This window comes from Orbicella franksi, chromosome 14 (assembly GCF_964199315.1).
Source record: "Orbicella franksi chromosome 14, jaOrbFran1.1, whole genome shotgun sequence".
Taxonomy (NCBI): Eukaryota; Metazoa; Cnidaria; class Anthozoa; order Scleractinia; family Merulinidae; genus Orbicella; species Orbicella franksi.
The window spans coordinates 21142998-21166094 of record NC_138158.1 but is presented as its reverse complement, the minus strand read 5'-3'; the positions used below and the strand labels follow the sequence as shown (position 1 = coordinate 21166094).

Here is a 23097-nt window from a genome sequence, read left to right as displayed (position 1 = left end):
GCTTTTGTGTCTGTTCTAACGTTCGTATTTTAAAGGCTTCGATTCCGAAATATGTAGTCAAGCGTACAGTTTATCATTCTCAGTTTGTTGCTATAAAATCAACGAAACTTGTGATGAAGCAAAAAATATCCTTGTCCAAGTTCAATCAAGTTTGCCCAATTTTATTTCCGCTAAGGTTGCATCAAGTACTGTGGAACCTCGATTTAACGAACCTCTGTATAACGAAGTCTTCGGCATAACAAGCGATCTTCTTCTTGAGCCCGGCCGAAGTTACATTGAAATAAATGGAACAGAACCTCGATATAACGAAATCCTGACGTCATAACGGAACACAATCCAGAAGTCCAGACGTATGATATACCCCGGTACAACGAAGAAATGTCAACACGTGACAAAAAAAACAAACAAAAATAGACAGAGGTGGGACTGAATTAGCAATTTTAGTAGTACAGAACAGTAGTTTTCTGTTGTTTAAGTTGTGTCACGCTGATGATGTTCATTATGACATTTGACAAATCAAATCCAAAAGAAAGGGATCTCTTCAATGAAGGACGCAGTTTAACAGATGACAGAAAATGAGGCAATCTTAAATGGAATAACGTTTTGATCGAGCAATTTTAGTACGTCTTCATGCTACAGAAACCTTTTTTTTTTTCAATAGCGTTGCGTTCCGTTGCGTTCCGCCTTAGGCGCGGTGGCCTCATGGTTAGCGCGCTCGTCTCCGAATCGAGCCGTCCGGGTTTGAGCCCTGGCTGGGGACATTGCGTTGAGTTCTTGAGTAAGACCCTTTGCTCTCATTGTGCCTCTCCGCCTCCACCCAGCTGTATAAATGGGTACCGGCGAACTTAATGCTGAGGGTAACCCTGCGATGGACCAGTATCCCATGCAGTGGGGGGGGGGGGGGGGAAGCAAATATTACCCCTAGTCACTTCATGCTACAAACACCAGGATAAGCCCCGGCGTAATGGGCCACTTGGCTCGTATGCAGACAAGTAGTAAAGTAAAGTAGTTTTCTGTTGTTTACGTTTTCAGTTGTTACGCTGTTCATTACAAGTCCCATCGTATAAACCAGCCATTTTGGCTTAAAAATCTAGCCGCAGGGACCAAAGTTTGGTCCCTGCGACTAGTCCCACGAATTCAAACCAGTTTGAAATTTTGGTACAAGTCCCTGCGACTTGTTCCTCAAAACGCTTCGTGTGAACTGTTCGTGGGACAAGTCCCTGCGACCAGTTCCTTCGTGTAAACTCTTCAGGGGACTAGTTCCAGGGACTGGTCCCAGGGACTGGTCCCCTCGTGCGTGTCGACCTTCATGAATTCGACAAGTAAGTTGCAATTGTTAAAATTTTGTTGACCTGTTTAGTTTTGCGGTGCTGTAGCTACTGTACAGTGTACTGTAGCTTCACATAAGGAAAAAAACAATTGTTTACTATACCTCGATGTAACCGTGACTAACATTTTTATATTTATTTTAGATGTGTTGGATACAATGAACCCTCGGTATAACGAACCCATTTCCCAAGTCCCTCGGCTCATCGTTAAATCGAGGTTCCACTGTACCAGCAACTCCTTCAAATTTTTTTTACAACACGCGCAGTTTAGAAAATTGGGGAATGTTTAACAATTATTCACCGAAGTGGAGGTAAATATCCATCACTTTCACCGACACTGAGGTGAATAATTGTTTTAGTATGTACCACACAAGCTGAATAATTAGCGGACCAAAACGTTATTTCATCTGTAATAAGCGTTCGGAAATTTTAAAATCTCTCTCGCCGGCTGCTCGGAGGTGAATAGTACTTGCTAATCACCTCCGAGTTAAGCAATCAGAGCGCGCGAAAAGCACTATTCACTTGTGTGGTATATACAGTGGAACCCCGCTCTACGGACACCCGCTTAATACGGACACCCCGATATTACGGACAGTTCCGTTTTCCCCGACGAAAAGCTCATATATTTTTTCTAAAATTAACTTGCTTATTACGGACACCCGTTAATACGGACAACGGACACTTTTCTGTGTCCCGAGCGACAAACTCTTATACATCGTCAACCCCGCTTTACGGACACTGTTTGTATCTGTGCATTGTCTATTGTCATTGACATGATTATGTGCTAATTAGAGATTTTGTACCCTGTCAAATTATGACAGATTTCGGCGGGTTAATACAATCTTATTACTAAATGAAACAGTGGCAAAATAGCATGACGCATTTGACCAGTTCTTTCTTCCGGTGCATTACCCAGTCTGCAGTCCTTATATAAAGTTTTCTGCCTGATACGCTTACACAAAAGTTTCACTTTCTTGGTCTTTTGCTACACTCCTTGCTTGTAGCCTTCTTCCTCTTTGACGTCTTATGCTTGCCACTATCAGCCTCGGCCTCCGTTCGTATTGATGGGTTGTTGCCAACGTCTATTAATTGTTCAAGTAAATCCACGTGCTTCCTAGGACCAAAAATATAAACACACGGTATTTCCATACCAAGGCCTCCACCCCGATTAACTGCTTTTCCACATACTTCAACTGATCCTCGATTAGTAGGCTTTGAAATAAAATGGGTGACTATACCAGTGCGGTTTTGGGTGTTTGCGAGGTGATATGGAATGTGGCCGATAACTCGACTTTCCTTTAGCACGGCGACTGCGTTTTTGTCCTCACCATTTCCCGGCTCTGGTTGCAAAGGCAAAATTTCACCGAGAGTGATACAGTTAATGATTTGTAATTTACAGTACAATTAAAACGTTTTGTTGCCGTACAAGTGTCGGCCTTAGTGTTTGTATCGATAAAACACGTGTCCCTGACTTTTTTCCGAGGACCCCGGTTAATACGGACACCCCGTTAAAACGGACATTTTGGCATGTCCCCTTGGTGTCCGTATTAACAGGGTTCCACTGTACTAATCTCGGATATTCCCCAGTTTTGGCTGGGGAATATTCGGTCACGTGACGTGTTTAGACCAATCGCGCGCGAGCGAAAATATTTGATGGATTACGATAACTGTTATTGGTAAACTTTGAACTTGTAACATAAAATCCCAATATCACGAATTGTTTTGAACTGTCAGTCAGAAAGCATACCACAATGATAGGGATTTATTTCGAGAGCAATATATTTCAGGAAAGCGTTACTTAGACATGGGCGGCGCGGATAAGATATTCGCTGCAACATTTTGAAATGGTTTTCAATGGCGTTAATGCGTCGTCAACGTTTCAAATTGCGTTGGAAATGCTGTTATACACATTCTCAACGTTTGAAAACGTATGGAAACGGTAAAGTGGTTTCATGGTCGTTTCCGTTAAAGGACGTCATCGAAAATAGAGTCTCAATTTCAACTATTCAGAACTCTAGTTTCTTTTGGTCACACGGTAGAATTATCAAAACCAGCATGTCTGTGAGGACGAGAACATCGGACTGTAGATCCATCCAAGGAGACCCTTGATTACGCGTTCTTGTGATGGAGATATCGGACACCACAGAGCATACATACGTACATACACACACGCATACACGCACACATATACACATACATACATCATTATAAAATTACAAGCAAGGGGATAAGAAAGAGTGGAGAAGAAGACTAGGCACAATTCAGTTCAATTTATATGCAGGGTATTTATTAATTTTTTTACAGTTATGTACATTGATAAATATTTGTTTCAGGTTTATTCACAATTTCAATGTTCTCTTTATGTTAGTGCGTGTATTTGCTACGACAATCTGTGGAAACAGTTCCCACATCGAAAACGAGCGGGAAAAAAATAGCCGCGCGAAATTTGGAGACGAGCACGCTGGAATAGGTAATTTTACAATAGACCGTTTTCGTATTCTCGGTATTGGACTGGAACTAGCTTGCAATGGAGGCTAATGCGGGGAGTCTTTTCAAATGCAAATGACTTTTATATCTTTTTAATGATATTCTCCGCATGAGCCTCTATTGCAAGCTAGTTCCAGTCCAATACCGAGAATACGAAAATGGTCTGTCGTGTGCTTCGTTACCTGGCCTATGAATGCAGACGAGGCTGGAAGTGACCTTGCATTGATACAGACCTCTTTGCTTTTCTCATTTAAATGCCAGCTAGTTAGTATAAGAATAATTTGATTCACACAACAAAAGCAGTGAGGTCTTTATCAAAACAAGGTCACCTCCAGCCTCGCTGCCATTCAAAGGCCAGGTCACTGAGCAGACAACTGTAAAATGTTCCAAATACAGAAAAGAACGAACTGTTTGCCGCCAACGTTGTCCTTTCAACAAAAATATAAACATCTGAATGACAAAACACAAGTAAACAAGGAAACATAAACTGTGTGGAGGTGGTCTTGCTGCTTGACTGAAGCAAGGCGATATTGGTGAACTAGTTTCACATTTGCTGATGGTAGTGACTGAAGTGCTGTAGTTGCTGGAGATAAACCAGTCCGTCTGAAGAAGAGAGACAACAATGTGTAAGAAATTATATTTCTCTTCCGCTCTTTAAGCCACCGTAAATCGTCGCGTGCACAATCCTCCATTGGAAACAAGATGGCGACTGGCACATTTACCCATAGTTCTTAGCGAACAAAAACCTTAACAACGCTCATGGAAAAGTATAGCAAAGTTCTAAAATCTTCAAATCAAGCATACACTGTGTCGTTAGCACAGGGACAAATATTGCAAAAATATGGCTTTCCTTGTTTCTAATGGGCTGAGTAAGGTTCGCATGGTATTGCGGTAAAATGTACAGCCGCCATCATTTTTCCTACGGAGATTTATGAATAAGCATTCTATATAAAAATACGTCAAAAATAACTCACCTGTACCCAGACCTCCTCACCCCAGAATGAAACCTAACCATAAACTACCTTGCGGTGCTTAATTTTTGCGGGAGTTTAATTTTGCGAAACGGCGATTTTTTTTTTATTTTTTTTTTCATTATTATTTTGCGGGAACTAATTTTTGCGATTGTAAAAGCTAGCAGTAAGTAAAATTGTAATTATTGTAACACAAAAGGCACTTTGCAGGTAGGCCATCATGTAACCTACTTTTCGTAAAATTATGGGCTATGACTTAAGGAGGGCCAGAAATGGAAAAAGCATGTCGAAAATATCAAAATGGCAAAGTTTAAGCCTGGTATTAAAGAATGAGATTTTATGATGGTTTGAATTTTTTGAAAATTACGAAGATTTGTATGGAAAACGTTGTTGGAAGCAAGACCTTGCTCTCTAGCAACATTTTCCATAGAAATCCTCAAAATTTCCCGAAAATTCAGTGTCGTATAAACTTACTCTTTAACGCCTAGGGCCTCAAACTTGGCAAGTTTGCTATTTTTGATACGTTCTTTCCATTCCTGGCATGCTTTAAAGCCCATAATGTAATTTATTTAAGTAGAATTCTACTAGCATACTAATCCAAATGCTGTAATCTGATTGGCCGAGCCACTGCACACTATCAGCCATTAGTGTGCAGTTGCTTGGTGTGGTCGACAAAATTGGAACGTTTCCTCGTTTCTCTGAAGTTTTGAAAGAACATTTAGAGAAATGGTAATAAAATTCCTGAGGAGACTAAAACGAGGGCATTTACGGTTTCTTGAATTAAAAAAGCTCCAAATATTTGAAAGAAACTGATAAGCGCGCGCACACAACTGCAAATGTCAAATTGACAATTCAGTCCGCACGAATTCTCTAAAGCATGAAGTTTAATACCAAAGAATAGAATTCTACTAAAACAACTAGATTATTCGCTGTCCATTTCTATGACGCGATGGTTGATTCGGCCTTCGGCCTCATCAACTGTCACCTCATAGAAATCTCGAGATCATAATCTAATTGTTAATTAGCGAATATTTTGCATGCCACATGACCCCAGCTGCAAAGCGCCCATTCCCAACATAACGCACCTAGACTAAATGAATGAATTTCTTCGTATTTTTTTCTTTTTTTGTTACAGTGGATTTCCAGGAGAATCGTCATCTTCATCCCCGCTTCTTTCGTCAGCACGCCTGGTTTTATCAGCCACCGAATTTTGATCAAAATCAACGTTGTTCAACTGATTGTCAACAATATCCATATTTTCTGGATTATAAGCCCTTTCAGGGGTCTCGCCGTTAGATCGTGCAGTACTATTGTTATCACCCGCTGCGCCAGCCACTTTGTCCGAACTTTTCCTTGGTATAGCTGAAAAAAAAAAAAACGATTGCATGTTAACAGAAGTAATGCTGCTTATCGCCCGGGTGTAAAAACCATTGACGGACGCTACCTCCCCCCCGCCCCCCTTCCCTCGGGGAAGGACTCCCATATAAAAAGTACGGGGGGTGCTCGTCATACCTTTAAGGGTTTAAAAAAGCGGTTTTCCTACCTTTTAGGGTATTCAGCCTCAAAATGTCTTCAGAGGTCCCACAAAGGTCCCACAAAGCAGCATCTTGGTACCTCTTAGGGGTTCTTTTCACAATTTCCGGCGAGCACCCCCCTCCTTTTTATACGGGGGTCCCCCTGGGAAGCTACGCTCTCCTCTTCAGAGGCTCGATGGGGTGTTCGTCATACACATCCGCTGGGCGAGGTAAGTGCAGGCGCAAATATTCGGAAGATTGTAAGCGGATTCTCTCCTCATGAAAACAACCCCTTTTGAGCCTCTGTGGAAAGAAGAGCTTACGCCATACGGATCATTGTTTAACAACGCCAGTAGTGTATAATCCGTATAATCTGTCACTAAATCAATTAGCCTATCTGCAGTAATGCCAGCCCCGGGGGTATTCCCAGAAAAAATTGGGTGGAGGTGTGCGGACAGTGCGGCCCGCTTTCCAAAACCCTTACTCTATTCAAGACCAAAATCTGTGATTTTCCCTAACCTTTCTATGATCTGAGCAAAAATTTCATACACTATTTGAGACCTGCCCATTAGATCAATACCCTGTTTCAGACCTGCCTTATAATTAGTTCTCTAGTTCAGAACAATGTTAAAGGCAATGTTTATATGATAACGAAGAAAAAGTAGCTTCTTCTAAAGAACATACCCAATGCAAGACTAGTGCACAAAAATCAAACGGTATTTTGGGACCAAAATGGCCAAAATCGATATCCTACTTCAGACCAAAACAGCCAAAAACCATACCATTCGGGCCACACATACCTGCATGCCCCATATAAGGGATCCGGAGTACCCCCGCCCCTCCCCCACGGGAGTGGCGGGAAGTGTTTATCAAACACCTTAGGGAATGACAGAGACTAAAGGCTAATTTGAGGCATCATATCAAGCACCTTACCTGAAGGCTCTATCTCGCTAATACTTGCCCCACTTTCCTGGGCATTAAACGAGAAAGGTGTTAAGTTACTGAGGTCATGACTGTTGGAAAAACGCTCGCCGAAGATTAAGATATGTACTTGAATGTCCACCTCCTGTCTATCAGTTCTATGAAGAAATCTCCAGACAGATTCCCCCGATGGGGGTCCACAAGGTTGTTCTATGTCCCCTCTGTGGCCATTTGGCTCGATGATATCATCATAGGAAAACAGTTTTGAATTCGGATTCCAACCTGCAACTTTGTAAAAGAAATAATATTATCAGGATACAGGATCCATGTAATATAATAACCTAGTAAATGGACTAGCTCCCCAACAGCCTTTCCGTAGCTCAGTGGTTAGAGCGCCCGAACGGTATCCGAGAGGTCTGGGTTCCAATCCGTTTGAGGGCTCTTGAACTCGTCGTCTTTTGAAATTTCTCTCCGCTAAAAAGTCAGTGACAGAGGTGGTGGCCAAATGATTGACGTACTCCAGGAATCCGGATCGATCTGTCCAGGTTCGAGTCGAGCCCTACAGGGGTTGTTAAATAGAGAGCTTAAAGGGGCTCAGTCAAGGTATTTTGAGTTATTTTGGCCACATACAAAATTATCTCTAAACGGTAGAAAACCTGAAAATAACGGTTTAATAAGATAGAAAAACACCAAAGAGATAATGATAAACCATAAAGGAAAAAGGATGGCCAAGGATGGAGAAGATTGACACGGATTACAAACAACGAATTTGAAAAATTCAATATGCGCAAACCGTGACGTAGCTCCTTTAAGAAATGACAACGGCGACCCCGAGGACAACGCCTAGTAAAAAAATGAATTTATATTTTACCTTCAAATTTCGCAATGGTCTAGATCTGTTTAGTTCGCCTATCGGTCTCAGGACTTGCTCAAGCTAAATATGTAACGCCAGCGTTCAATTCCAAATGAAAAAAACGAAAAACTAGCCGCCATCGTTCGCGTTCTCCAAAACATGCCGAACTTAGTCATTTCACGTTGTTGTTGTGTAGAGGACGGCAAAGAAATGTACAAAGATTTATAACGCACGTGCACAGCCATTGTTCTGCTCATTAAACCTTTTGTTTGGTGGCGTTTTCGTTGCCGTTGCCGTCGTGGTTTGCTTAAGCTCTCTATTACGCTGCGCGGCAGGGGTGGGTGTGTTCATGCTGGCGAGAGGAAGATTCGATCAGATTCAGTTCATGTAAGTAATGATGAAAGTCGTTACTTTCGAAACGCTTCTTACAATAAATAATAAAGCAGTGTTCACACTTGGTGCCCAACCACTTGTACCTGGACACCGGCACAAAATAATGTTGCGTCCAGACACCGGCTACAGCAAGTAACCAAGTACCATTTAGGTCGAGACCTTGTACCCCGCAGTGTTCCCGAATTCTGGTGTGAGTACTTGGAAAAAGGTGTGTTCACATTAGCGCCCAGCAAGAATTGTACTCAGCCACTGTGCTCAGGCAGCAAGCGTGAACAGTGTTAAGGGTACCATGCTCCCATACCTTTGCTACATGGCACCTCTCCATCGTCCGATCTTTCATCGTCTGCGTCGTAATCACTTCCTTCGTAAACAGTTTTTTTCATGTCCTCTGAATATTCTCCATCGTCCGATGCTTCATCGTCCGTTTTGTAACCACTTGCAACAAAATCTCTTTTTCTCTTGTTCTCTGGATATAAAGAAGAAATGGATAATTAATCTAAAATAAAAATGGATTAATGTGTGAAGGGTAAAACCTTCATATTAAAAATATGGTGAAATATGGTAATAGAGATGTAGGGAACTTTTCCGTTTATCGCAAACATCGATTTTGTAATTCAAATTTTCCAACCATAAAATATAATATGTTAGTTTCACAAACCAGAATAATTGAGGCGATATGCTTCTGCACAAGCTGATAGAGTGTTTTCACATGACGTCACGGAAACCATAATGGTATCCCAAACCAATCCTGTGGGAATTGAACTCTTTTCTTAGCTAAACACTTTTCTTGTTGTTCCAATAAATTTGCATGGCTGCTGATCACGTGTGTGAAAACGGTCTATAGCCCTCTGATTGACACATTCATACCAATAGGTGACGTAACCAATATTATAGGTCGTTTACAACTGACGTCATCGCCGCCATATGGGATGACTTTTCATAAAAGAATTTTAGTTATTATATGGCTGTCTCGAAAGGACTGGGAACTACCGAATTCACGAATTTGATTGGCGGAAATCAATATTGACGGCGGTCTAGATTTTTCCCATCTAGATCGGTTACATTTTGCATTGAAAATGTTGCAAACTAAACTAAAAAATATATTGACTATTTTCTTCATAAAATTTTTATGGAACTGCCTAAAAGCCTGATTAGAAAAAAGAGTAAAGAGGATGAGCAAACTTTGACAGATTTAAGTTCAGCTCATCGCCGTTCGCAAAATGTCAGCTAGTACAAACCAGTTTCATTAAACGAATTGAAATTTTCTTGTCGTATCATAAACATTTTATTAACCGAGCTTAGTCGGTCTGCATGGGAGAATCCTGACCTCGGTCGTGTTTACAGACCTTAATTCGTTCGGTCTGTACTCACGACCTCCGTCAAGATTCTCCCATACAGACCGACTAAGCTCGGTTAATAAGAGCTCGAGCTTTGTTTCTCTAATCCAGCATGACCGCTAGGTTCGTTATTATTTGAATCTCTCGCGAATGGTTGCAAACCACCTATTGCTGTATGCATTCAAAAGTTGCTTTCAAAAAAGTATTCAATGACTTTAAAAATAATTAAAATAAACCAAGCGCTTCGCTGAAAAGCGCACATACCTGGTATTTTAAAGCCCGGAATAGCTGGCGATGGCTGCCGCTTTTCAGGTTTTCTTAGTGCACTCCGCAGTTCCTGAGCCATAAGATGGAAAAACCTACGGTGTAGTTCCTGATCGTGCTCTAGCCTCTTCAATATGTGATCGACCGTGTCTATGTACTCAAATAAAGTTTGTCCCAGATAACTCCCTGTTGAGGATACCACTTCGACAGTAACAACACCGGGTGAGGGGTAAGCTAAAGGAAGGAATGAGGACATGTTCATTTTATTCGACAAACGAAGACACAAAACAAGATTGAAATAGGAGCCGCGTTTTCTACACTTCTTAAGAGTTCTCTCATAATTTTTTGCCCTTTAGTTTTGACTTCAGGTAACCTCAAACTATAGAAAAGCGGTTGAGCGGTTTTCAATTGAGTTTCGAAAAGTAATTGGTTTTGCATTACTTCGCTACACTATTGGCTCAAGAAACTGCGTCACTTTTTCATCCAATCAGCAGTAAAGATCAGTAAACCCCTCGCTTGCACAAGTTTTCCCGCGCTTCGCGTCCGTTTCGTGTCACCTGTAGTACATGTATTTACTCCTTGTTTTGATTGGTTCACTGTATTGTTTGTGTTCTTTGTGATTGGCTTGAGTGATAATATTGGTTTTGCGACACTCAATTGAAAACTGTGCTAAAACCTCGATTGACTTTTAAAATAAACAAGTACAAAAACACCCAGCCGCTTTTTCTAAGTTTCTGCAGAGTCACTTTGTGTAGTCACTTAGAGCCGCATTTTTATAACTGACAATTCAAATGCATTGGAACATCTTTTTATTGGAAGTAAAAGTGACTAAGTTCATCGTTTGAAACATTTTATCTCGCAGAATGTGGAAGTATTGCATTGTCTAAGCCAGATTATCATCAACCTTCAGCAGACAATTCTAGTACTACAGAAGAACCCCGCTTTACGGTCACCTCGTTAATATGGTAACTTCGTCAGTTACGGCCACTTTTTTTTGTCCTCGCGAAACCCCTATACCTTTTCTCATAAGAAAATCCCGTTACTCCGGACAACGACACTTCTCGAAATCTCAGCCTGTATAAAACTTTATAATTTTATCCTGTTAATACAGCCACTCCAACCAGTTATGTTCATTTTTCCATTGCTCATATTGTATGTACTGATTGCAGTTTCAACTTTTAAGAAAAAAATTACGCTTGCACTTCCAATGCTTATTAAAGAACAGTTGAAACGTGAAAGGTGAATTGATCAACATGACACGAGCGTGGGACAAATAAAACATGTGAGTCCCCGACGGGAATCGAACCCATGACCTCCCAAACACCGGGCGGGCACTCCATCCACTGAGCTACGAGAACTGATGGAGAGCAAAGCCATTTAACTGAGGTCATATGTGACAGGCGTCCTGCATACTGCGATGATCATTCTTCACTTTCATCTACAATCGCAGTTCAAATATGAATTATTTCATATATACTTCATGTCATTTCACTCCTCACGGGAAGATATGAACTCAATCAATTGACCTCGCTCCCAATGTGTGGCTTCATAGCTCAGTTGGTAGAGCATCGCACCGGTATCGCGGAGGTCACGGGTTCGAATCCTGTTGAAGCCTTGATTTTTCCAGGCTTTTTCTTTCCAATTGCTTAAATTGGAAATTTACTGCGATGATCATTCTTCACTTTCATCTACAACCGCAGTTCAAATATGGATTATTTCATATATACTTCACGTCAGAATCAGCACTGTCGACGTCATCGTGAGTAGGGACAAGTGAATAAAGATGGTGAATTTTATGCTCAAAAGATGGTACATTACACGAGGAATGATTGAAAATATGAACAATGGAAGAAAAAAACCTTACCTGGAATCGTTCCCTTTAGATTGACTTGATTTACTTTTGTCAAGACAACCGGAGCACTGGATCCAAATTTAGCATAGTAGCCTTCATCTGTGTCACCAGGGAGGTGCTTGTTCAGAATCAGGACGAACATATTTCCCCCCTGAAAGGTAAAGATCATCTTGTTCTTCAACAATTACTTATTGACCGAGAGTGAGGTCTTTACGGGAAAATCTCGGACCAAGACCATGCCGTATTGCCGTATAATACGGCAAGATCAAGGTTTGAGATTTTTCCGTTAAGAACGAACGTTCATAAGTTGTTTATTAGATGGTTTTTTAGTTTCTTTTTGCTAGCCCGTAGTCGGCCCGTGAGCATTACGGGAGAATAATGCCCTACCATTAGCCAATCAGAGCGCGCGTTACATCGGCTACAAGAACAAGCCCTATAATAATAGCTCTTCACATGCTTTATTTTAATTTCAAGAAATAGCAGATCACGTTATTGATGCCAAACCATGTCAAAGGACCACGTCTCATTACAAATATAACTTAAATAAAGCATGCGTAATGATTAGATAATTTACCATTCACTATTTGCCCATGACGACACGTAGAATTTTTAAAGGTTCAAGTCGTTTATTGCTAGAAATTGAATCAATGCCTCTTACGTACGAACAAAAGAGGGTTTCACTCGCTACAGAGAATTTTTTGGGATGCCCGTTTGACGTTTTGTTCACATTACTTTATAAAGTAAACGGCAAAGGGAAAGGGTCAAATAGCATTCTAGTTAGCCATCGCCTCTGAAATACTGTACTTCCATAAACAATGACAATTATATGAGGTAGAGGGATTTAAGTATACCGTAACAGTATATATCTATATTGATAGAATGACGTGAAGGTTCACAAACAAGAACAAAAGTTCTGTAAAAACAAAACAGAATAATGAAATATCGCATTTCTGTGACAGCTTTTTGCCGGCAAACTTAAATTACCGATCTATAAAAACGTGGACAAAAAAACATGCATCCTTTTTGCAGTGTCCGTTTGATACAGGTTTCTAACAATAGAAATGACCATAAAAATCAAGTTTACAAGCTGTCCGCGTCCGCTTAATAGAGATGTCCGTTGAATGCAGGTATTTTTTACAGTAAATGTGGGAAAAGAAAAAATGGGACTTGCACTGCTGTCCGCTTAATGGAGGGTGTCCGCTTAATACAGGTTTGCCTGTATATCTTTTGTACTTGGTAACCTCTTGCGCGCATCCATAAACTAACAGTGCATGCGGCACTCTACAGCATTTGATAATTAATACGTGTCACGCTATATTAAACCAGTATTATGGCATGTCACACTTATGTCACACAATGTGCCGGATCCTCACATTTCAGGTTTCAGCTAAAAAACATATTCAACCAAACGAAAGAAAGGCTTTACCATGATTGAACTTTCCTTTGGGCAGATCTCCTCAATAACTGTAAACATATGCAGTAAAACACAAGTTAAAAGACACCACACAAAAATCAAAGCTTGCCAATACAAAACACAACAAAATCAATCCACTTACTTGGTTTCTTCTCTTTAAATGCTGACATGATCTGTAGATATAACAAAGATAGCATAATTTACAGGCGTGTTAAACTCAATATTCTGGGTACAAATATATCATTTTGGGATGTGCCAAAACAAAACAAACTAATTCCACGAAAGAAAACTGCTGAAGGCGAACTCCCATATAAAAAGGGCGGTTGTGCTTGTTGTACCTTTTAGGGGTTAAAAATTGGATTTTGGTACCTTTCAGGGTGTTCAGCCTCAAAAGGTGCATAGAAGGGGCTTTTGTGTTATCTTTTAAGGTGCTGAGCTGAAAACACTATGACAAGGAGAGGATGCAGTGGCTCGGATCTAGGGGAGGGGCCCAAGGGGCCTGCCCCCCCCCCCCTCTTATTTTGGGTAGAAAACGAAAAAATCACAGATGAAAGAAAAGCTGGCAGGGCAAGCAAACCCCCCCCCCCCCCCCCACCCCAACCTTAGCTCAAGGTATGGATCCGCCACTGGAATGTGTTGTCTTAGAATAATATTGGTACCTCTTAAGGAAGAAAAAAATTTCAAGCCGTGCCCACAAAACAGGATCTTGGTACCTCTTAGGGTTTTTTTTCAAAATTTCTGATGAGCATTCCTGTCCTTTAGGAGGTATATACACTACTTGCAACAATGTCAACAGTAATTATGCTTAAGCTTGATTCCTTAGCTACACTAACCGCAATGGCATCACACAGAAGAGGGAGTCTATTGCCTATTAATAAAAGAATAATAATAAGATTAATAATAAGATTACATATATAGCACTAAAATTATAAAATATTCTAAAGCACTTTACAATGTAAGATTAAGATTAAGGTAAAAATATAAGAAAAATGTATTTAAAAATAATACAATTTAAAAAACATATTATAAGACTATGGCATGCTATACACTAATTTAAAAAACTAAGTTTTTAATTTTGATTCAGAACTTTGTCCTAGAGAAGAGGTCCAGAGTGTGCAAAGGCACGATCACCAAATGTCATGCGTTTGGTTCTGGGAATAGTGAGGAGGATATGGTCTTGGGAGCGCAGGCGATAAGTTGTGTTCGTCTTTATGTGTAAGAATCAATCAATCAATCATTCAATCAATCTATAATAATGTTGACCCAAAGGTTTCTTTTCCAAGATACTCTATCAATAGAAAGCAACACAGACCATTGGTCCCATCTATTCTCGATTCCAACTTTTTGTATTAATTGGATACCTGCAATTGCACATCTACACCATTTGAACGCCAATTGCATTGTAGGGACACTTAAAGTGCTAAACATTAACTGATCTCAGCGATGCAGAAACACACACCTCCAATATTGTCTGCCGTTTCAATTCCTGAGTCTGTTTGATCTGATCCCAGTGACTACAACATGAAAATGTTACATTATTAAGCAATTGACACTTGTTAAGTTCCAAATTAATTTCACTTGCACACTCAAGGCCCAGCGGGAAACTCCCATGTAAAAAGGATGGGGGTGCTTGTCAGAAATTTTGAAAAGAACCTCTTGGCAGTACCAAGATCCTGTTTTGTGGGCGTGGCATGAATTTTTTTCACCCCTAAGAGGTACCAGGTTAGGTCACCCCTAACCTGCTCTGTGGTGGGATGGGCAACCTTTGCAATGTAGATGTAGATGTACCAATTCTAAAATGATACATTAACTGACACTTACATTTTTCAGCTCAAGCTCCTGCTGTGGACCTTTTTAGGCTGAACACCCTCAAATGCATTTTTTAACCCCTAAAAGGCAGGACAAGCACCCTAATCCTTTTTTTATGGAAGGTTCCCCCCCAAAATAGATTCATAGCTCTCCATGTACTGCGCCTCATACAGCCATGCCCCCATATGCTACAAGTGTTGATGACTCAAATCATTAACAGGAATACCTCATAATCAGATGACACTCTTGAACTGTGATGATGTCTGCCTTCATCCACAGAATTTAAACCTGCTCCTTTTTCCATAGCCTGAGATGTATTTGTTTTCTCATGGTGAGACTGGCTTGACTGATCAGGAGATTTGAATCTAGCACCCTCCTGTGCCAATGTTTTCTCCAAGTACTCAACTGGATAACTTTTCCCACTTTGTTGCAGCGTTGTTCTAGGAGGGGCTAATGCTTGCTGAAATGTTTCTGTGGCTTCAGTTTGAGTGTCCTGATCCCTCATCCCAGTAGATTTCTCTGCCACAATACCTTGTTTTTGAAACTGCTGAGCTGTTGCACTTGAGATATTCAAGCTGTTCATTTGAGGTGTTAGCCTTTGAGGTACTATCATGTTCATTTGAGGTACCATCGGTAAGCCAGCATGCCATGCACCCTGGCCCTTAGCAACATGAAAAACTGTCTTCCCCAAACTCTGGTGGTCAGAAGCAGTGGAGATGGCCTTACCACCAACAAGTCCAGGATGACCCACCATGGATGCTGAGGAGACAGCATTATTGGCTATCACCCCTGGCTGAGCTACAGCAATACCTCCTCCAGGAACAATGATAGCACCTGGATGGGAAAAGAAGGTATCAATAATTGACACACTGTTTAGTTCATGTTTGCCTAAATATACATTAATTATTAATAACATAAAAATTGTCATCATAAGGATGTGACCTAAAATTGGGCTTCAATTTATTAAAGGGTTTGAATAGACAACACAGTCTTACCCATTGGAAGGGACTGTGGCAATGATGGTGTTGCCATGGTAACCACATCTCTAGCGTTAGTCATGCTGTGAATTGTTGATACACTTGCATGATGCACTGATGGTAACATACCACGTTGAGAAGCCACCAAAACAAAGCCTTGCGGAGGTGGAAATTTATCCATAGTTTCATGCCGCATAAATTGCCCTTCAGTTGGTTGTAATTTATCACTATTTTTTTCCTCAGTTGTTGGTGCCAGTCCTGATTCCACTACTGGATACCTGGTTAGTTCTTTCAGGGGATTGCTAGGTACAGCTTGCTTTTCTAATCCCATTTGAGGAGCATGATGAACAGAATGTCTCCCGTGCATTTCTACTTGTGTAGTGTCACTTATTGACTGTGCAGATAGTTCTTCTAGGTCAACAGAATTATTATCTAACAACTGTGACAGTTCTGACTCCATGGGGGAACATTCACTTTGTTGATGATTTTCCTAAAATTAAGAAAGGTGCCCATGATGTCATTTCATTATCCATAAATTTCCATCTTTACTTAGTAAATTTAGTAAATTAAAGCATTTTTCAATAAGTACATACATGTTTCAAGGGGCAATACCTTCTCTATTAAAATATAAAGAGCTGAGTTGCCTTTTATCTTCCTTCTTATGGAACGACCATCCCAGATACGACGCTCACCATGAAACTCCAATCTTGTTCGATTATCACTTGCCGCAGCACAGCAGAATCTGTAATAATAAATTAATTGCTTTCTTAGGTAAAGTCTGCATTTAGCCAAGTGTCTCATTCCACTAAGAGCATATTCCAGTTTCTGTAGCAAGAAAGCATTTGATTTTTGACAATTTGACAATCTCCCTAGATGGATGCTAGTTCTTTGTAGAGTTCCTGGATAGCATTGAATTTGCCAGTACCCATTTAAACACCTTGCTGGAGAACAGCAATGGGAGTCTCGCCCGAGAACACAATAAATTGACCCAGCTGAAAAGGCTTGAAAACCCAACTACTCAATCCAGAGCCCAGCGTGCAACAGGCATAGGCATAACAGCTGGCGGGGGGGGGGGGGGGGGCGGACAAGGGGGCTGCAGCCCCCCCCCCCCAGCTACGGAAATTATGTGATTTTTTGGGCAAAACACTAATGATTCAGGCAACGACACTTGAGAGAAAGCATTACAAAATAATGCTGTTTGCATGATTTCCAAAACTCGTAAATAAAGTTTCTAGTTAGTTACTTTTTTTGGAATTTTTTCTTTTAATAAGTTTTAGATTTTACTCTGATTGAGACTGTCGATAGAGTATGATTGATTGATTATGTAGATGTCAGCTTTGAATATAACTATTTTTGCGATTATAGCAGTTTCATTAGATGTGGTAATTATGAACATTTTTGTTTTTCATGCAACTTGAGTCTGTTTGCATCCCGATTTCAACAATCTCACATCTGAGTATTGTGTAAATTTTCAGGCAAGAAAGTCACTGCCCCCCCCCCCCCCACCAAGTCCGAAGGTGCCCATACGCCTATGACAACAGGAGGCTGCTGCACCTCCTTATCTGCAGTACAATCATGTTACAATTGACAGCAATGTACATGTAAAACACATTTAATAATTATTACTATTATTAGCTGTATTGGGAAATTCAAAATTTGGTGTTTTTAAGGGACACATGGCAGGACATGGTAACATCAGGAGCCCATAACTAGGAGCCCACAACTACCCCATATTCCTGTCACATGCAGCATTTTCACAGACTGATCTATTTTTAGTTTGAATTAACCATGAATTCAGACCCCCGCAGAAACCTCCAATGATCAATCACAAACAGGGACTTAATGTTTAACTGACATTATTATTTCACTGCAAGATTAAAAAGAAAAATAGCTTTTTTTTTTCTTACCGATGCGTAATCATGTAAACCAGAACTGACTATTTCGCAGGAAAAGAAGCCTAAAAATAGAATGGTCTGTAAAAATGCCATGACATAGGCTTAGTATGGGAGTTGCACGTTTCTAGTAATGGGCTCCTGGTAACATAAGGCTCCTGTTGGGTTATCAATGAAGAGTTACAGGAAATACCCATACCTTCTTCAAGGAAAGTCACTAGATATTATGAGGGGAAGGGTGTTTCAAAAGCCAAAGATTTAAGAGGAAAGTTAAGCTGACCTGAAATTTCCAAATGAATGCAAAGCAGGAAAAAAAATTTGAAATCTAGTTGCCCAATGAACCAGTCCATGATGAGATGAGATGAGAACTTTATTAGGCTACATTTCAGTTTTCAGTTGCCCCCACTAGAATATTGCTTGCCAAAAAGGTGCGCAATATTCATGCCTTAGTTATCAACTACATCATTTACTGTACTAGGTACTGTCTATAAACAGTGATAGACTATAACAAAATGAGCTTACTGGTACTAAACTAGTTGAAAGATACTGGGCAATGATACAAATGGTTTACCAGAAACACAGCAACTACTGGTATTTCAGTACTAGTAGTTACACGGTGTCTGTGTGACTGTCCAGAAATTGGGGTAAAGGTGGAAGAATGTGGGTTTGCAGTGGGGATCTAGGGGAGGGGCCAAGGTGCCGGGGTGCCCCCCCCCCCTTATTTTGGGTGAGAAAAGAAGAAATGACTGAAGGAAGAAAAGCCAGCAGGGCGAGTAAAACAAAACCGGGCCCCCCCCTTTTAGCTCAAAGTCTGGATCTGCCACTGGTTTGATCTTGTTCTTTATCATCATCTGCTACTACGTTATGCTGCCTTTGAAGTGTTGGACTTGTAAAAGTGCACGTGCTTTCAACTAATTGTTTTGCTCATCTTGCAGCCTTAAGTTTTGAAATTGGTTTTGATTAGAAATTATCACTAACAAGGGTACTGAGGCTAATTTTACTTGCCCACTGGACCACCAAATGTCTATTTTCACTTGCCCGAGAGCAAAATTTTCTGGTTTTTTTTCTGCCCTGGGATGGGGGATGGGAGGGTGATTCCAGTCAAGAAATCTTTCATGAGAGGGGTATTTAGGGGACCAGGATTGTGGATCACAGATGTAATGACTGCAGGAATACCATTATAACTGTAAATTAAACACCTTAGACAAAATATAACAATTTACCTTTCATGTTCAAGAATAGGAAAATTTTTTATCAGTGCCATTTTAACATGCTCCTCTGACATCTCAGAAGAAATCTCTACATTTCTTTTAAATTGTCCTTTCAATGGCTTTTTAAGTTGTGCCATTTCAATGGTATTTGGCATTAACACTGAAGACATTCCTACTGTAACATCACTGTGTCTCAAAACCACAACACTCTTTCCCATCACTGAGCCAGGCTTCATCCGTTTTGCCAAATTTGTATCTTTATAGTCATCTTCAAATGACATTTGCAATCTTTTCTCCACAGATATTTGTGCCATTATTGATGTTACCTGTAACAATAACAATAACAATGACAATGACAATGACAAAGATAATGACAATGACGATGAAAATGATAATGATAACATTTGATAATAATAATAACAATAATTTAATAATAATAATAATAATAATAATAATAATAATTGAAAATATTTATACAGGGTAACCAGTTCAGTTATAAAACTGATATCAATGTGGGTCCTGTAAAATAAAACAAAGATGAAATGAATATATTAAAATAAATGAAAAGGGAAATTTAAAAATGCTTAAAACACCAAAACACAGTTCATGCCCCAAGTAAGTACCTTAGGGAAAAAACTTTTTTTCTTTTTTTTAACGAAAATCTGACAGGGGCACATTAAAGATGTTTTTGCTTTGTGTATTAATTAATTCAGATATTCATAAATTATCTGACATAAAGATTTTTTTATTCCTACTTTGTTTTATGAAAGGAGACTTAAAACATGATCTGCCCTGTGTTGTTTCTTAGTCCTACATTTACCCATTGGGTAGTTCCAGAAAATATCCATCTCTACCCCATAGATGGGATTTTGTCTAAGACTGTCATGCCCCTCTGGAAATTCTAATTAAATTTTATTCATTTCTTTAAATTTTTTGGCCTTACAGAGCCCTAGCCTGTGAATGCAGATGTATTTCCGACTGTGGTTTGTCTCTGCCGAAAAAGTAGACAAGCAACGGCCAGAAATACGCAGGCTAACAGAACCTCCCTTCCCCCTTCCCCCTCATCCCAAGTAAATTCCAGTCCTTTCTTTTGGGGGGGAGTATGGATATATCTGGAACTGCACATTGGGGCAGAGGGGTGTTTAAACAAAGTCTTGACAAAGAAAAACTTCCTGGCATGCTTTGTACACATAATAAAACATGTAACAAGCATGTTTCACAAAGTGCTTCATTTCAGTGAATATACAGGCAAATAATCAAGACTTGATTAATAAATCTTTCTACTCTTGTCTCCCTTTATACAAAATGCATGTATCTCATAGCATCTTGCACTCTCATACTATATTCCTAGTGTGTAATTATAAGCGTCCGCATCAAGCAATCATAATCAAGTTTTTTTAAAATGTAAGCGTTCGTGTTATGGCATGTATTTTAATAAAGATGCAAATCTATTGTAATAATTTTGCATTTAATTAGATCCAGACGGAGCGTCAAAACAATGACTACATCAATTTGCATGCAAGAGCTTGCAAATAACACGTTATTTACATGAGGTTGAATAATTCAGGCGTTCTAAAATGTTCAGAGAACATTGTCAAACGTCACTTTCACTGCACAACATCGGGTTATTACAAAGGGAAGAGCTTGAGACAAAATTGAAAGAATACGAAGCTGATATATGGCGCTGATGGCGAATGGCGCTGATGGCGAAGTTAGCTTCCAGCTGCGACTTTTTCGGTAGCTTGATAAAGGACCGAGTATTAAATATCTCAACGTTTGAACGGCAGTGTAGTGATAAAAGTCTTATTTCCATCAAGTTACAAGCTGAACGATAAATTCATTGGATCTAGAGTGGAGGCCTGAACTATCAATGGATTCAAGGGATAAATTTTGGACATGACGTAGGGAGTTTCTCTGTTTCTAAGAAAAAGAAATGCGTCAACAGACTTTTCGCAGAACACGATTCTGACAAGGAAAGGTTTAATCGTTTTGAAGAGTACCGCGGTATTTGTGATTTTAGTTATAGAGAGAGAAATAATAGAAATTTATGAATCACCCGACCTAAAGAAAACCTTAACCTAACGGAAGAACACTATATTCCCAGTCAGTTAGGTCGCGAAACTCGTGAAAACCGAAATTTTAAAATCGAAAGAGGAACCGGTGAGCCTGTACAAGTCGACTGCTGTACTGAATTCACAGAGAGCAGGAAGAAGCGTTTTTGAACATGTAACGCTCAAATAACATGATCATTATAAAGATAAGATGCTAAACTAAACGCGATCCCACGGCACCGGAAGTCAGTTAATTCTACGTGACCCTTTATATAAAGTATTGTAAATTCTCGGCCGAGTAAACGAGTGCTATTTATAACACTCAAGAATTCATGGTGCTTGTTACTGCGTGTTACGCTGAATAGTGAAATAAAACCGAATTTCTTGAGTGGGACACGTGAAATTATTGTACTATAAAAAGGGATTATCCATTCTGAAGCATTTATTGTATGATAAGTAGAAGGAATGGGCATTTTTCCTACCTTTCTTTGTGAAATATCCTCTGCAGCCTTCTTAGTGATACGCGAAGTTAAAACAGTCACGTGAACATAACTTATAGCAGAGGGAGGCTGGGAATGAGTTTTAATAGATCGTTTTCACGTGACGTCATCACTTTCTAAAATCCAAAACGAAAGAGTCACCAAAGTTTTTGTCCTCATCAGGCACAAGAGGCGGTATATTTATATCTGTTTACAATTTTACAGTTCAATAGCTTGCTTCGTTTGGAATCCAGAGCATTTTGAATTTCAGGGTTATGGAGGTGTGTGACACAAGGCTATGATCGAGTTTGTCGAAAAATACATACTTATCCCATGATTTTGAGCCTTTTTAGAAGTTAAAGAATTAGGAAAAGTGCTTATGTAAATGCTTGTTTGATCAGTACTGATAATCAGCAAGTTCCAGATGTTTACACTTTTTTCCGGCCGCCATATTGGTGTACCACGGAGGTACACCAACATGGCGTTTTCATACTGGGCTCTGTAAATATCGGCGAAACATTTCGACGAATATCTGAAGTTTGGGGAAACGCACAGGCCTAAAACTTGGAGAAGTGGCTTATTTAGTTAGCTTCTATAACATCATAATTTCATAGCTTTTTCCACTGGATGGTTTTCGATTTGTTTTTTGATAGCGTGACAGTGAAAACGATCTATAGACTCTGTGACACATGCAAAGATAACGTCCATTCTTCCACGATCTCATTTTTCTCGTCATCTCCAAGAAAGGTAAATAAAAGAGGCTCTTGTGTAAGGAACATAGTTGGTGTTCAACCTGGCAGACCTAGAACTCTGTAGACACACCCTCCCCCCAAAACCCATTCGCAGAAATGGAATATTGGCCTTATCACGGTTCTCGACGCCATCTTGACGGCTAGGCGAAGCGGTCAGAAATTACAGTGTTCGTATGGGAATCCAATGGCAAATAACTTTTTCAAAAATTGAATTTTACGCAATTTGAAAATCGCAACTTTAGAATACTGGATAAAAGATTGTATTCACCAAGTTTGTAGGATGTAGCTTCCAATTTTCCACGCGTTTATCTGTAAATTTGTCTGGTTACACTGTGAGTAGACGCGGTTCGCGGGAAAACGAAATTACAGACAAATGTTTGAAAAATTAGAGGAATTAACTGAGCATCTTTTAGCCAAGCTACATAGATTCCATGTTGCTAACGTCTGGTCAGAAGTAGATCGTAGATGACGTAAAAATGTGGTAAGAACAAAAAAGTGGCACGCGAGGCGATAGCCAAGTACAAGTATGTCACTGATGTTCTCACCACATTTTGAGGTCTTCTGTGATCTATTACTGAACAGACGCACAGCA

General features: G+C 40.0%; 1 protein-coding gene across 4 annotated transcripts; it reads right to left on the bottom strand.

The window, feature by feature from the left end:
* Nucleotides 1-3071: 3071 nt before the first annotated feature.
* Nucleotides 3072-21811, bottom strand: LOC145468257 (uncharacterized). 4 transcript variants are annotated; one of them, XM_081451941.1, is made up of 15 exons: nt 21757-21811; nt 19236-19549; nt 16733-16862; nt 16139-16610; nt 15370-15977; nt 14794-14848; nt 14168-14205; nt 13477-13507; nt 13347-13384; nt 11933-12071; nt 10069-10302; nt 8769-8933; nt 7234-7503; nt 5872-6148; nt 3072-4418 (listed from the first exon to the last, which is right to left on the bottom strand). In XM_081451941.1, exons 2-14 carry the CDS (start codon nt 19535-19537, stop codon nt 5916-5918), a joined length of 2715 nt encoding a protein of 904 aa, XP_081308067.1. In that variant the 5' UTR covers nt 19538-19549; nt 21757-21811; the 3' UTR covers nt 3072-4418; nt 5872-5915. The 4 variants fall into 4 exon arrangements, with proteins under 4 accessions (XP_081308067.1, XP_081308064.1, XP_081308066.1 ...); XM_081451938.1 differs by having other exon boundaries at nt 3073-4418; nt 7234-7509; XM_081451940.1 differs by having other exon boundaries at nt 3073-4418; nt 7234-7509; nt 14168-14202.
* Between the last annotated feature and the right edge of the window lie 1286 nt (nt 21812-23097).

What these genes read in the sequence shown, in the direction of transcription:
- LOC145468257 (XM_081451938.1), bottom strand. Translation starts at nt 19,537, where the DNA reads ATGGCACAAATATCTGTGGAGAAAAGATTGCAAATGTCATTTGAAGAT. An exon ending in TTCTGTGTGATGCCATTGCG is followed by an intron (nt 13,508 to 14,167) that starts GTTAGTGTAGCT and finishes TTATATCTACAG; the next exon opens with ATCATGTCAGCATTTAAAGA. An exon ending in TAGCGAGATAGAGCCTTCAG is followed by an intron (nt 6,149 to 7,233) that starts GTAAGGTGCTTG and finishes TTTTTTTTTCAG; the next exon opens with CTATACCAAGGAAAAGTTCG.